This window comes from Anarrhichthys ocellatus, unplaced genomic scaffold, assembly GCF_004355925.1.
Source record: "Anarrhichthys ocellatus isolate YVR2014 unplaced genomic scaffold, GSC_Weel_1.0 scaffold894, whole genome shotgun sequence".
Lineage (NCBI taxonomy): Eukaryota > Metazoa > Chordata > Actinopteri > Perciformes > Anarhichadidae > Anarrhichthys > Anarrhichthys ocellatus.
The window spans coordinates 1-16315 of record NW_022280868.1 but is presented as its reverse complement, the minus strand read 5'-3'; the positions used below and the strand labels follow the sequence as shown (position 1 = coordinate 16315).

The window sequence follows — 16315 nt, the reverse complement described above, 5'->3', positions numbered from 1 at the left end:
TAATAAAAACCTTCATTTAAAAACTGCATTTTGTGTTTACTTGTGTTATCTTTGTCTAATATTTAAATTAGTTTGATGATCTGAAACATTTAAGTGTGACAAACATGCAAAAAAATAAGAAATCAGGAAGGGGGCAAACACTTTTTCACACAACTGTGTATCATTTACTTCATGGTGCATCTTGCAGTGATGTTCAGATGTACTGTGGATGATACTACATGTACGTATGAGATCACTACATGACGCAGTAAGTGTGTATTAGTGAACATCTGCGGAGCTGAAATGTGTCTCGTTAAATTGACAATTCATCTCTCTACATAGTGTTTGTAACTCAGTAATTGTTTATGGACCAATTAAATCTGCGTTACATTGTCCAACACTTGTTTAGATGCAACATGATACTCATTAATAGTATTTCACATCATTGTTTCTGGTAGCGCCCACAGACAACTTAATGGGCAACAATTTCATAATCCACCATTTAATTCATTGTTTTAGCAAAACAAATGCTGCAGATCATCGGAGTCTATTTGAACTGTTTTCTATTACATTAACTGAGTAGATTTTAGAGTTTGGTTGGCTAGAAAAACAAGGTCCTGTTTTAGAATCACATGAAGGCTTTTTCTGCTCGTTGCATCTTTAATGTTGAGGAGCATCACTGAGCATGTGCGAACAGAGAGCTCTCAATGCACCGCCCAGCAGGATGTAATAGCATGTACAGCTGTGCATTGAGTGGCGAGGTAGCAGCTTGAAATGTGTAAGTGTGATGCTGCACACACAGGTGAGGCAGAGAGGCTGGTGAGCAGCTGGGGGGGGGGGGGGGGGGGGGGGGGGGGGGGGGGGGGGTCTACCTGGTAGAGACAGTGGCAGACACTGCGGAGCTGTGGGGGGAACTCGTTGGACGAATTGATGATGGCCTGGAAGAACCGCTCGGTGATCTGCAGCAGGTTCCTCTGGTTCTCCTCCAGGTTCTCACCTTGTTCCAGCCTGATGGGACAAACAGGGAACCGACAGATTGATGTTTTGTTCTTTATTATACTCCGACAGAACAGCTGAGCTACAATCAATAGAAACCTCGTCAACACAACATTTGAATGGCATGAGAGCGATGGCGCTGATACCTCAGTGCACCTTACGCTGACAGATTCCACCACCTCCACTGGTCCTTATTCTGTTCTCCATATTGTTAGAACAATACAGTCAGAACTGGGCCTTGGAGGTCAATTTCAAGAAATCCCAAATCAAACAAAACCGATACGACACAAAGAATTATACTTACCTCGGTCTGATCATATCTGCATCAGGACATAAATTCACTCAAACAGAGATCGTCCAGGACAACGAGCGCATTAAAAACAGACGACCAGAAGATCCACTAAATAAGGGACGTACATGGTGTTAAGAGGTTTTATTAAGCTGCAGAGAGAGAGAGAGAGAGATAGCTGAGCAGAGGTTGTCCTCCACCTACAGCACCTCTGTGCTGCCATCTGCTTACAGGTCTAGAAACCTGCACCCTAACATCGATGTATAGTGACCTGCAAAACTCTACCTGGACAGAAGCTAAATAAACTCAAACTTTCCACCGTTTCTACAATCAGCAGCTCTGGTTTGGTTAAAATAAATGCTTAATTCAAAGAGTTAAATGTGTAAATAGTCTGTTTTTCACTCTGCTGTCTCTCTCTTCGTCTGGCTTCCTGTTGATCAGCTGATCTCACTTCTTCTTCAGAGGAAGACTATTAAATTAGAAAAGAAAGAGACTTCCCTCGCTGACATTTATCACATCACAATGATTCTGTTTCCGTTCACATCGGAGGATCATTTGAACTAAAGGCTCCACCAGACGCTGTCTGATGTCTGCATGTGTCCTCATCGAGAACATCCTCTCTACTCATATCTTATGACGACATGTTTCGCTGTTGGGAATGTAATGCAAGCGTTGAGAACAAAGAGGTTTTTGGACAGCATTGTGTCGCACAGCTACCAAAGCTGAAGTAGCACTCTGTCGACAGATGGAGCCCCAGAGAACATCTGTAACACCTGCAGGCGTCTCTCACGATACATCCTAACGCTGATGCTTTTAATGAGGGCAGAGACTCAGGTACTCACCTGGTGGGGTCCACCTCAAAGCTGATGTGTTCAGGGGTTGTGATGACGCCTCTTAATAAAGGCTCCAGTAGCTTCTGCAGGTACGCTGCTCCATACACCTGACACATGAAATACAGTCAATACACACACAAACAACCTGTCCTATCAGGCAGAAGTTTTAGGTCAGAAAACAAGGATTTTAAAAGTTATTTGCTTGTTGTCTTGCTGATAGACCTGACTAAGCATGAATTCTGACATCATTACTATGTGGTTATTTCTGCATCCCTTTCTATCTGTTTATTGTGATTAAATCACAGCTGAATAGTTTATTTGGTGTTCATACAGCTGTAGTAAACAGCTGACGTGAGTCTTGTTAGACACAGTGAATAAACCTCCTGATGATGTGATGAACCAGACAGGACGGTGTTTAGTTTCCCGTGATGTCTGAGACTTATACAACATGTAAAAGCAGCTGTAGAGGTTATTTCAGACGTGATTGATGAAACGTCGTCTACATGGAGGTAAAGACTCGCTCCTCTCTGGCTCGTCGAGTGCGAGTGATGCAGATAAAACACAAATGATCCGGAGATCATGATCCGGAGATCAAACTCCGGTTAGTAACGGTAAACGTCAGCGTGGTTCGGTGTGAACACAGCATCACTCTCACAGCAGGAACCGGTGTGCGTTTCCTACCTTGAAACAGAAGGTCATTATCTTGCTGGCCAGGCTGTTTCCTCTGAAGAGCGTCTGCATGGAGTCGGCCAGCTCCACCTCCTTAGAGAACATGTTCCACAGCAGCTGGTAGAGGAGGTGACGCGAGTCAAACAGCGTCACCAGGACCCGGGCCAGCTCGTCCTGCAAACACAACAAACACGTGAACTCGCTGCTGGAGCAACATAATAACAACATGTTAGACTTTTTTATTACACATGCATGCAGTCTAAAATACTTCCAGTTTAACATCACAGTGTAGATAAATGGTAACGGTATCTAAGTTTAAACAGAACGCTTTGAAACCAGTCCTTAAGTCGAGAGGCGGTAACACACCCACTGGGACCCCGGCACCACATTAGCCAGCGCCATGGCTATGGGCAGCTCCCCCTGGTCCCCCATCATGGTGACCAGCTCCACCAGCCTCTCGAAGCGGTCGGCCAGAACCGTCTCGGCCAGCGTGTCGAACTCCGTGCCCTGCTGCAGGATCTTGGTCAGCACCTCCATGAAGGTGGCTCGGGTCTGCAGGTCCTTGTGGTAGCCGAGACCTGCAGGAGGAGGAGGAGAAGCTTCTATGTAGAAATAAATAAAAAAGCAATAAGCAGGAAACACTGTGGGACGACTTACCGATGGAGTGCATGAGGCCGCTGTCCACGTTGGCGTTGAGCAGGTTGGACATGGCCAGGACGGTGCAGTGGCGGAGGGACGCCAGGCGGCGGGACATCCCTCTCTTTCGCCCCCCCACTGCCTGGCCCTCGTCCTCCACCTCGCTGCAGTCGTTCAGCAGGTTCATGAACAGCGTGAAGTACCTGAACGCCACACACACAAACAACATCAGAGAAAGAGAGTTCAGAGGACCAATCAGTGTTTCATCTGCATATATTTAAATGCTTTGATTTGAGGCGGGACTTCAGACGTTCGGGTTTCACTACTGCGACCAACACGATCACATATGCTGTCGTTTTTTGTGAGTTAAGATGTTACGGTAATGCGTTCATGCTCGTGCATGATGATCAGTATGAAGCCGTCTTTTCCATCGCTGCCTCCAAAGAGAGAGAGACTTTAAAATGTCACATGAGCGAACGTAGCGGCGGAAAACTTAACACAACGATCCAATTAGCTGTTACTGCGTTCCAAAAACTAAGCATTGTACAGCAGATTTTGTGTGATTTTATTTCTATTTGGAACAGGCAATAGTACATAAATCCCCTTTCCAGATTATTAAATGTTAGCTCTGTCAGCTCTGTCAGCTCTGTTAGCTCTGTCCTCGCTGTTAGCTCTGTTAGCTCTGTTAGCTCTGTTAGCTCCGTCAGCTCCGTCAGCTGAGGATGAGCTTCTTCTTGAAATGTCTTTAAATTCATGATCAGGTGAGGAGGATGACAGCAGTCGTGTTCTTACTTGAGGAAGAGCTGAGATTTGGCCTCCATCAGTTCTACTCCGTCACCCTCCTCCGGCTGAAGAGGGAGACCAGCTAACAGAGAAACCACCGCCTCCATGCTGGCCTGGTCCAGGTCTCTGGAAAGCAACACAGAGCGAAAACAGTGAGGAGGGAGCTCTCTCTGGTCCTCACTGAGCTTTAGAAGACTTCATGAAGCAGAGCTGCACCTCGTCAGACACTTGATGTCGTCATCAGCAGCTTGGTTGGAGGTTCCCATCACCCAGTCGGTCAGATACTCCACCATCTTGTTCCTGCAAACAAAGTATAAATACATCATTCGTGTTTCTAGTCTCTGATCTCTGATCATGTTTCATTGTAAACAACCAATCAGTGTTTAAACCAACAGGAGGAGAGCTAGTAATGTTAGCAGCACCGCTAACAGCTAACCAACAGGAGGCGAGCTAGTAACGTTAGCAGCACCGCTAACGGCTAACCAACAGGAGGAGAGCTAGTGATGTTAGCAGCAATGTTAACTGCTAACCAACGGGACGATTTTTTTGGGACAAACAAATAAATATTGTGGATCCTTGTAGACCAGCTGCTATAATCAAACAACAAAGGGATCTGTATCTGTTAATAATGACCATCAATGATCGGGTATTAGTATCAATGGCAAAAAACCTTGAACAGAGATCTAAAAGTTATATTTGCTCCTTTTGACTTTCCTGCTGATCTGATCTGTAGAAGCTCAACCAGTGAAGTGTAGTACAGTGAGATGTGGTAACTGGCGTAAAGTCGTGATGCGTGTTGACCTTTAACCCCACTGACCTGAACTTCATCTCCTGGCAGAAGGACAGGTCGTCTCGTCTCTCCATCATCACTTCCACCAGCTGACACAGCTTGGTCTTGATCTGGATGGCGTGGACCGCATTGCCCAGGATACGCACATACCTGAGAGACGGAGAAGATAATAACCAATAAACTACGATCCATCTTTAAGTCACAATACAATGAATAAATAGCTGTTTTCATTGTGTTGATGGTCTCGTCTTTGGAGACCGAAACCTCTGAACCTAAAATGAACCGATTAGACTCAGGTCTTCAGAACACCTGAGCACAAAAAGTGTGAGGAACCTGTTATCCAAGTATTTATTATCATAATTATTTTAATCATTATAATTGTGCTATAATTGTTAGGGCCACTTGTAACTAATCCAACACTTTGTAAAAAAACATTTATTTATTTAATTATGCTTCAGCATTTCTTTCTTTCTTTAATTAACATTCCAAACTATTCGGGCTGTTATTATTTTTACAATGCGTCAGGAACAGTTCTATTGTGTTAAAAATGGAAAAAATAAAAAGTTTTAAAAAACAAATAACTAAATAATAATAATTCTGCTGTGCTCGTAGAAGCAGATCCAAAGTGAGAAAATCAAGAGAAGTTTTGGGGCCGAACACACGAATCAAGTTCAAGCTTTAAGTTCTCAAGAGAGAAGTAGAGTCATTTTCTCATAGACTTCTGTACAATCAGAGGAGTCACCCCCTGGTGGACACTAGAGAGAATGCAGCTTTAACACATGAAGCTCTGACTTCACTGGGTTTATCTTCACTCTGATGACTCAGAGACGACCTCCTGCAGCAGGAAGTACGTACCTGACCAGGTTGAGCATCATGGTCTCGATGCTGGCCTGTCCCAGGTGCTCTGAGCTGCCCTCCGTGTGGTTATCTAACAGGTTCTTCATGATGGCGATGGTCTGCTCCACAAACTGGGTGTTAGTGTCGTTGATGGGAACCTGAGAACAGGAGAACAGCTGAGTACAGAACCACAACCGGGGCTTGTATCAAGACTGGCAGATGAGGCTAATATTTCCCACCAGCAATGTCTTTATTTACTACACTCAATTTATTTTTATATTAATCAGGTACGAGCCAAACTATGAGTTTGAAGTATTGTTACGAGGGACAAATAAATATGGGAAACATCCCAAAAAGTCCTAAAATTATGAGTGAAGAAATTATGAAAATTATTGGTTATATAAATTATTTGAAAAATGTAATATATGTGAAAAGAAAAAGTGAAAAATGTCTGAAAAATATGTGAAAATGCAAAATAAATAGTCATCTGGACTCGTTTGGACAGAATTTAACATTTTTTACAGAATCTGTTTATTTGGGTTTCGGGGTTCAGAGGGTAAATGAATTGTCTTTTACTTCTCACTAAATAAAAGAACCAGTAACAGTATCGATCGGAGTCACGGCAGCACAGAGCTCCACTCACCGGTCCCTGCGTGTCGAAGAACTTGCCGATGCTGTTCCTCAGCTTGTTGAAGAGCATCGGGTAGAGCGCCGGGCTCAGCTCCAGACCCAGCAGGTCCTTCACGTTGGTGCGGACGTGGAGGCCGACCCGGTCGTGTCCGCACACCAGCAGGGCCAGCAGCCGGTCCAGGAAGCGGCTGACGGGCGTCTCGCTGGAGGCCGACGAGGAGCAGGACGACGACGAGGAGGCCACGGGGTTGGACATGTCGCAGGGTCCCATGGAGATCATGGAGTGTTTGCGCTCGCTCATGGGGCCCATAGGGGGGCTGTAGGTGGCCGGGCCGGGGGTGCTGCGCTGCTGGAGGCAAACGCCGCCCAGAGCACACAGGAAGCCGGTCATGTTGATCCACTCCTGCAACAAAACACCAGTTAATACACATAACTACACAACAATATCAAAGGATGCAAACTGTGGAGTCAAACTAAAGCTTTGTTAACAGTCACGCTTTGCACTGAAGCTAATTATCTGTAAACTCATATCTCATAAACTACTTTAGTACCTTTCTGCAAACCCTGTAAAGAAACAAGTCAAGTATTAAATGTGTTAAGAAACAAAGGTTTAATATCCTGAAAACTATTTGATTTGGCTGATCAATATTTACTCAAATGTACATTTTTAAGACTTCCTGTTTCTAAAGCATCGAAATACTAATTGGTCGTCTAAAGCTTAATTTATATCACCTGCGAATGTTTGTAACTCAGTGTAGGCGATCGCGTTACGGTCACAACTAGTTCACTGATAACACTACTTACACATCTGGGGATTCAACAAAGAAGGTCAATTCATTTTAGATGCAAAGCTCAAGTATGAGCAAAGCTTTATTGGTCTCTGGGTGTTTTGCGGTTCTTTGAAGCATCGTATTACGTCACTCCGTCTCCTTCTCCATGACTTGTTACATTAATAATATCGGTCTGTGTGTGTCCCTCCCTTCCTCCGGTTCTCCTTTCCTCTCATCAGATAAAGCTCTTTTCCTGTCTGACACTCGTTTCTTAAGGTGCTCCAACAAAGTAAATCTTACAAATGAACGTACATTTCCTGCAGACACACGGGTTTTAGTGTCAGATCAAAGAAATCTGTCCGAGACTGCACTTCTCTGAGCCTCAGCTGCTAACGTCCTAGCTTAGCATCCCCGTCTGTCCGGTCGGTGTGTTTAAACAAAGCAAACATCAAACATTCCTTAAGTTTCTCCTAAATCAAACCAGGTCCATCTGAGCTTTGGTCATAACTCTCAGGTTCCTTCAGGAACAGGCTCACCTGTCCGTCTTCTGCCTTGTTTTTAGGGAAGTTGAGGATCTGTTTGGTGACCTGGTCCCATTTAGTATACGTGTCCTCCCAAGCCTGCAGGTGGACAGACGGACAATGAACCAGACATAGTGCAAAAACAGAGAACACCATGTTTATGTATTGAAGGTTGAGGGTTTGAATCTGAACTGAGTGTTACCTCGATGTTTCCTGGTGTGGGGTGCTCTATCCTCCGGAGCAAAGCCATCACCCGCTTCTGTAGGGTGGACCGGCCTGTGGAGCAAAACCAGGACTGTGAGTGGAAACTAACAAAACCAAGACTGTGAGTGGAAACTAACAAAACCAAGACTGTGAGTGGAAACTAACAAAACCAAGACTGTTAACGCAGTAAAATCACTGAATAATAACCCGTTTCACCAGAAGCTGCAGTGCTGAACAGTATTTAGTATCGTAGGTGAGAGTGGGACCAGACAGTACTGACCCGTTCCCATCATGTTGCTGACGGAGGCCAGTTCACTGAAGGTGGCGTAGTTGGGCAGGATGTTCTGGACCGGCACCTCGTCGGCGGCGCTGCGGATGTCAGCCTCCTCACAGAGGTGGCGGAAACACGACATAGACACCAGCACGGCCTCGGTTTCAGGGCTCCAGAGGAACATGTAGAGGGACACCTCCAGCTTGGTCTGAGCCTGGCGGCATATGGGGATGGCACCGCCCATGGTGGCACACTCCTGGAGCCAAAGAGGACCAGACACACACTTTACTTTTGCATAAACATATTCATCAATATATCCCTCCATAGGAGTGGAGAAAGGAAAGTAGTGGGAGAGAAGAGAACTCAGGAGGAAGTTTTATTCTATTAAAATAGTCTATAAAAGTTTTTCTCTTCCTGTTTGTTTCAGAGATAATTATTCGCGTGTTGATACGCTAACGAGCAGCGTGTTGATACGCTAACGAGCAGCCTGTCGCTACGCTAACGGAGCAGCCTGTCGCTACGCTAACAGAGCAGCCTGTCGCTACGCTAACGAGCAGCCGGTTGCTACGCTAACGGAGCAGCGTGAGCGTACCTTGTTCTTGAGCAGAAACTTGTTCCTGCAGATTAGTATCTCCCTCAGCCATTTCAGAACTTCTGTCCCGTTTATTATTTGCTGGCCGATCAGTTTGCGGCAGATAAGGAAGAGCACCTGTGAGCTGAGGAGACGAGCGAAGGAAGGAAGGAAGTTGTTATCGTGAAAAAGTTTAAAAACATCATAAATCATAAAGATTTGACTTTTTATTCACACAGTCAGGACATTTATTGTGGGAAAAAGGTTGTATTATTGTTAATAAAAATTTAAAATTACATTTTTAAGCTTTCAAATGCTCAATAATCATAAATATATGATGAACATGTCCATCTGTAGGGCGGTGATGGTGGAAGGAATAAGAGGTAAAGAACTGTACCGTTGAAACCCTTAAAAACATTTGGAACACCTAACTTATATAGACAGTAATTATATTCTAATTAATTTATGTTCTTTCCTTCATTTGTGTGTTTTCTGCAAATATCCACCATAGATGTCAATAACATTGAGAGGTTCTGAAGGTTGAAACCGTGCAGTTGTCGTACCAGAGCTCTAAAATTGATATACGGTGATATAAAGTTTAGGTCATACTGCCCAGCATGTGATTTATAACAAACACCAACTAGCACATTCATAGTGTTTGAAGATCTCACAGCTGTCCAGGTTGACAGAACACGTTAAATACGCATCAAAATCCAGTAAAAGTCCTGAAATATCAGGCTTCACCACCTGATACGCATCAGATATGTTACAGTGACTTCAGTCAGTCTTTACTTTAAACAGCACAGGATCAACAAACAATCACCTCCTGCCTTCAGTCCCAAATACTAAACATCTCAAGTTTAATGTGATGAAAACTGAATGTATAAGAAATACAAAGGGGCGGTTTGAGTACCTGATGTCCCAAAAGGTCTCTATGGGGGCGTCAGGGTTCCACAGCTCGATGGTCTCTGGCTGGTGCAGAACTAACAGAGCCTGGAACAGACAGAACCAGGACCAGGACACAGAAACAAGGGTTTGTAGTTTCATAGCAAAACAGAAGAAATGTTTGAAACTGCTTTTTAGTCTTTAAGAGTCTCAAGTTGTGTCTCCGTAAGGTCTCAAATAAAGAGAACCGGCCTGTTGTTGATCTTAGAGACAGACATTTATTAATAATGTTATAAGAGTATATGACATTACAGCTGCTTCTGTTTAAATGTGTCGTCTGTTGAATGAACCAACTCTTCCTCCATGTTTTATGCGTCTTCATTAGTTCATCAGTCACATCACACTTTTTTGATTTTTAAATATTTCACCACTTTTCCAACTCAAAACTTCCTGCACAAATGTTTCACATTAAAAGCACTCCAGACGTTCAAAGGGTATCATTTCTTCAATTCTTTCTCTTTATATTTTTTGTTAGTTTAAATGTCTGTATTTTGCCGTTTCCTACTGATGTGCAATTGTTGAATAAAGAAATAAAAATAATAATAATAATATCTTCTCCGATTCCTGTTGGGCTTTTACACTGAAACATCAGCAGGAAGCGATAAAAAGTATTTTTGTTGTTATACGTCCACTGACTTCACTACATGTTGTTCCTTAATGTCTGGAGACAACTTGTGTCCATAATGTTTACTGAACATCTGACCAGTAGGAATACAATGCATGAGGTGAAAAGTTGACTTTAAGTGAGAATCCTCTAAGTGAAGCGTTAGAAAGCAGAAGTGTGCGTCTGTGTCTGACCTCCATGGCTTCCTGTGAGAGCTGGGTGGTGTTGGTGAGAGGAACCAGCTGCACCAGGCCGGTGATGAGCTCCGCTGTGCTGCTCTGCATCTCTGGAGCCTGTTTCACTGGGTTCTAACACACAGAGACAACCCGTCATTCATTAACATGGACATGAAATATGTAGAGTACAAAGGAAGACCAGTGACTCACATGCAACATGAGTTTGGGGTCGGCGTGGATGAGTTTGACCAGAGCGAGGAGAAGGCACTTGTAGCTTCGAGTGTCCAGTTCTGTGGCTTTCTCTTTGAACTTAAGGCTGGTGGACATCTTCCCTTTGAACGTCGTCAGACTCTGAGGGAGGAAACACGAACATCAATACAGGAGCAACGGATCATAAAGACAACAGGGAGCAAGCAGAACTTCTAGAGATCCCCAGATCAAGATGTCGATATTATGTGTATGTTAAGTGCTTCAGTGTTATATGTGCTTGTCCTGTAGGTGGGTCTGTTCTGCGTGACGCATGCTGAAACCTGTTATGTCTGCTCTGCTTTAATGTCGTACACTTTTCTTTTGCTGTGTATTGGTTTTGTCTATACGTTGCTGTCTGTTTCTCTATGAATTTTAATTCCGTTTCAATTTGAGATTTTGTTACTTTAGGCTGCCTTGAAACATCTGGCCGGGGACAGCAGATGGAAATGAGCCTCTCTGTGAAATTAGCAGAATAAGCTGTTTGCCATTGGCAGAGAAGATTTGGCAAATCTTTCATGGGCGCAACCCACATACTCAGCTGTGCTGCTCATCCCACAAATGCATGATCCTTACAAATGGGGCACCGTTTGAAAGGGAAATAAACAGGCTTTCCAACGGTATAACATTTATTGCCAAGAAGCATCTTTACAATCGAGAAATAATCTACCAAACACTAATTTATAATTAGTTTATAGTTTATAATAAAGTCTGTCACTGTGTTCCTTGCTCTTAACTATTACTTTGTAATTTTAACTTATAAAATGCACAGAACTCCAGAAATAAGACCTCCTCCGTTTCAAATTCATCATAAAGTAACGCATGACTCTCACCGGGGTCAGGCGTAGAGGAGGGTGGGGGCCGGCGCCTTGGGTGACCCGGTTCAGGGTGTCCGAGAACATGAAGCGGAGCTCTCCGGAGTAGCAGTAGACCGCATCGATCTTAGGCCACCAGTCCAGATGAGACTGAGAGAAGACGACAGAAGAGTGAGACCAGAGAGGACACACGTCTCACTACAGTAGTTATAGTAGTGGAGTCACACTTCATTTACATTCTTCTTTGACAAGAGATGCTACATGATGAATAGATTTATAGAGAGACATGTATTTAACTTATTTAAAGAAGCAGTGTGTAACATTTAGGGGGATTATTAGTAGAAATATAAAATGTAGAACGATGTTTTCATGAGTGTATAATGACCAGAAACTAAGAACCGTTATGTTTTATTTAGCCTAGAAAAAGCCTTTTATATCTTCGTAGAGAGCGGCTCGTCTTCCACGGAGTCCGCCATGTTTCTACGGTAGCCCAGAGCGGACAAACTGGCTCTCGAGAGAGACGTTAACGTTTTTACGTTATCCTGAAGGTGGTGTTGGCGACCAAAACTCTGTATGAAACTGGCCCCGGTGCCAAATAATTAAAGATCAGACTATTGATGAGCTCTGACGCTACTGGTGCTACTATATATGTTTTTAAAAGTGTTGATGAGAGTAGCTCCTTGTAGTAATAAAATCCTAAATATAACTCTAGTGAGGGGGGGGGTATCACCACTAGAACTCACACTGTTCCTTTAATATGTAATAAGAATAACTTATGTCACCAGTTAATTAGGAATAAACTGTGAAACAACAAGATCATCTGTTTTGTTGTCTCTTCATGTTTATTACTGGATACTGGATATTGTTTAAGACACAATATTCTCTTGGATATCGGAGAGGATTGGATTCATTCAAAGGTAATGGATCTCGACAAACCAGCCGGACTCAACGCCACCAAAGAGCGGATCTGGTAGCTAAGCTAAACCAGCTAGGAGCTAAGGCTACTCCACTACCCAGCATGCTCCTGGCTGAGGTTTGGTTACAGAAACGTTGGGCTTACTGGTTGTGTAAAACAGGAGGAGGAGTTGTTTACGCTGTTTCTGACAAACAGCGTAAAAAGCAGCAATTTAAATTCCCTCATTAAAGCATCAAAGTGATTTTGATTAACGAGGTTGATTGTTTAATGATTTCTATTCAGAATGAAAATAGTGACGCCTCTATTAGTGTGTGAAGAAGCTCTCCAGACTCACGTTGGTGATGATTCTGTTCAGCGAGTTGACCAGGACAAAGTGGAAGGTGGAGGGGGAGGAGGAGGCCAGACAGACCTTCAAGGCAAAGAGGAAACACGGGTGAGAACTAATCAGAGCGACGGACACGAAGTCACAATCAACACAGTAACACTCGGAACCCCACAACCCACCGGAGGGTTTGAACAGCATACGTTTCATGAAACGATCGCCAAAACTACACCGTTCATCACGGCCAGAAGCTGTAGAACAAGTCATTATCGCCAGAGTTTCACCTTTCTGACGGACTTTGAACACATCATGTGTGATGAACGCTTCCGTCAGAGAAAACAGCCAAAACTAAGCTTTTCATTTGTGATATTTCATAAAAACATTTTATTCTTCATGTTCTCATTATAAATGTCTCCTCTAATAAAGAGTTCACTTTAACCAGGTTGTGTAGAAACATTAAACTGTGAAACTATGAAGTCATGATTGATTCATCTGAGACCAACAGTCATGTGACTACAAGGAGGAGACACTTTTTCTAACATCAGTAACACTTGTGGACACTTGTAAACATGTTGGATTGAAAGATTTATTGTTTTCCAATTTTTGTAAAATAAATTATCAAAGAAGTTCAACTTGTGTTTTCTTCTTCTTAACTGTGTTGTTCTGCAGTAAAGACATGTTCTAGTTCTCTCTACTTCTAGTCGTGATGGTTCAGGAACAGGACTTTTATTTTGAAGAGAAAAACGAGACACAGAGGAGTAAAATATGACGGCAGCAATAAAGACGGGTTTGTGTCGCTTCTCTTCACCTTAAAGTGCTGGTTGTTGTGAGGGTTGATGCGGAAACAGGAGACGAAACAGTCCATCATGAGCTCCACGTCAGCGTTCTGGCTGCCGGTGCCCCTCCAGAAGGGTTTGGATGGGTTGAACAGCAGAGCCTGGGGGGGGGGGGTCACTTCAGGTCAGTCAGGAGGCACATCGTCTCAAACACACTCGCAGAGAGGTACATTTTACCTTATATTGTTTAACATTACAGTGTTTTGAGGGAAGGCTGAACTGAAGTAAGACTAGCCTTAGCTATAAATGTTCTCGAATCATTCTCCTGGAGTCTCTAGAACATTAATATTTATCTGAAGGAATAAATACATGTCAATAAATCACTCTTTCAGTTTCTGAGCTTTCTGCGTCGTTTTTGCCTTTTTGATCTGAACTTCTTTTAATGTCAAACTTTCAGTTTCAACCAAACATGAGCAGAAAGAATAAGTGTGTGTGTGTGTCAGACCTTGAGGTCCATGACGATGGACTGGACCAGCAGGAAGATGGTGGAGTGGTCCTCCCAGTTGATGTAGGTGGAGGCTTTACACAGTTTAACGCAGGCGATGGCGGCGCTCTCCATCAGCTGTTTGCTGCCTCCTTGACCAGCGAGAGCCTTCCTCAAGCTGTCCAGAAACAGCTTCTACACACACACACACACATGGAAAGAAAAGAGTGTGTGAGAGTCTCTGCTCTGTGTGAGTGAGTTAGAGAGCAAATGAGTGAAAGAGCGAGAGAGTAGAAGTAGGGGTAGGAGAGAGTGGGTGAGAGAGTGTGTGTGTGTTGGCTCCTCCCACCTTGTTGGCCTTGCTGTCCTCCACAGTGTCTTTAGAGATAGTGTGTGTGATCTCAGGACAGAGGATGAGGAGGATGATCTGAAGAGGCCACACAGCAGCCTTCCTCTTGGCGCTCTCTGCGAAGCTATCGACCAGGTCGAACAACTTCTCTGCAGCTTCTGAACACACACACACACACACACACACACACACACACACACACACACACACACACACACACACACACACAGTCAGCTAAAGGAGGCGGGATCTATGTTTTCATACCTTTGAACTGGTACGAGGCAATATTTGGAAAAAGTTGAGCGTTAGTGGATTCTTAAAGGGTGATAAAATAATACTAGTTTGGAGCAGGAAGAAGCTGATTGATCAGCTTGATACTCATCCCCCACACAAAGTGTTGACCTGAACATCTACGTCAATGTAATAATATCTAAATGAAATGAATCTGAAACTGAAGAACTGGAAGTTTAACGTGCGTTTTACTTCTGTAAGCACCATCTTTGACGAACCTGAATTCTGTCCCTCTGAATGAAATCGTTAGTAGGAGAACATGCTGTGGTTCGATGTACGTTCTATTTATTCACAATAGGCGAAGCCGTTCTGTGGAATATGACTTTTCCTGTTACATTGTTACCATTCATGTTGGTGCATGGTTGGTAAGAAAGGATCCTGAAGTGCGTCTTCAGATCATGAATGGATTGTTAGCACCCTGATTATTTAGAAGAGAGAACGTTAGATAGATTCTCTTCATCTCCACCAGGAGAATCATGCAATCGATAGCGTGTCTGCGTTTATGCATCAGTCACATGAAACGTCAGAGTGAATAAAATGCATTTTCACAATTTGTCACTACCATTTGTAAAATCTGATGAAGTCAAATCAAAGTGGGAGTTGTGTTAAACGGTTAGAATCCGTTCCTACCCGCCATGTCTGCCTGTGGCCTCTGGTAGAGCATGGTGAACTCATCGGGGTAGTTCTCCACCCAGTTCCAAAACGCCTGTGGAGACAGAAAACAGAGTGGAAGTACAGCATCTACACAGCTGAAAATATAAATAAATTTAAAAAAAAAAATATATATATATATATACATATACACAGTTGTGTGAAAAAGTGTTTGCCCCCCTTCCTGATTTCTTATTTTTTTGCATGTTTGTCACACTTAAATGTTTCAGATCATCAAACAAATTTAAATATTAGACAAAGATAACACAAGTAAACACAAAATGCAGTTTTTAAATGAAGGTTTTTATTACTAAGGGGGAAAAAAAAAATATATATATACATATATATATACACATATACATATATATATATACATATATACATATACACATATACATATACACATATACACATATACATATACACATATACATACATATACACATATACATACATATACACATATACACATATACATATATATATACACATATACATATACACATATACATATACACATATATATACACATACATATATATATACACATACATATATATATACATACATATATATATACACATACATATACACATATACACATATACATATATATACACACATATACATATACACATATACACATATACATATACACATATACACATATACATATACACATATACATATATATATACATATACATATATACATATACACATATATATACATATACATATATATATACATATATACATATACACATATATATACATATACATATATATATACATATATACATATACACATATATATACATATACATATATATATACATATACATATATATATACATATATACATATACACATATATATACATATACATATATATATACATATATACATATACACATATATATACATATACATATATATATACATATATACATATACACATA

At 42.4% G+C, this 16315-nt stretch overlaps 1 protein-coding gene across 1 annotated transcript; it reads right to left on the bottom strand.

The window, feature by feature from the left end:
• Window positions 1-839: 839 nt before the first annotated feature.
• On the bottom strand, window positions 840-15508 carry nf1a (neurofibromin 1a; the record flags this gene model as incomplete). Its single annotated transcript, XM_031838644.1, has 23 exons — window positions 15334-15508; window positions 14413-14570; window positions 14085-14258; window positions 13612-13740; window positions 12816-12890; window positions 11584-11715; window positions 10715-10855; window positions 10523-10636; window positions 9693-9772; window positions 8801-8924; window positions 8218-8464; window positions 7936-8009; window positions 7749-7832; window positions 6456-6845; window positions 5831-5970; window positions 5003-5125; window positions 4402-4485; window positions 4195-4311; window positions 3424-3605; window positions 3133-3344; window positions 2779-2940; window positions 2107-2204; window positions 840-987 (listed from the first exon to the last, which is right to left on the bottom strand). Coding segments are annotated over exons 1-23 (3357 nt in total), but the record flags the coding sequence as incomplete, so codon positions are not given.
• Window positions 15509-16315: the final 807 nt, after the last annotated feature.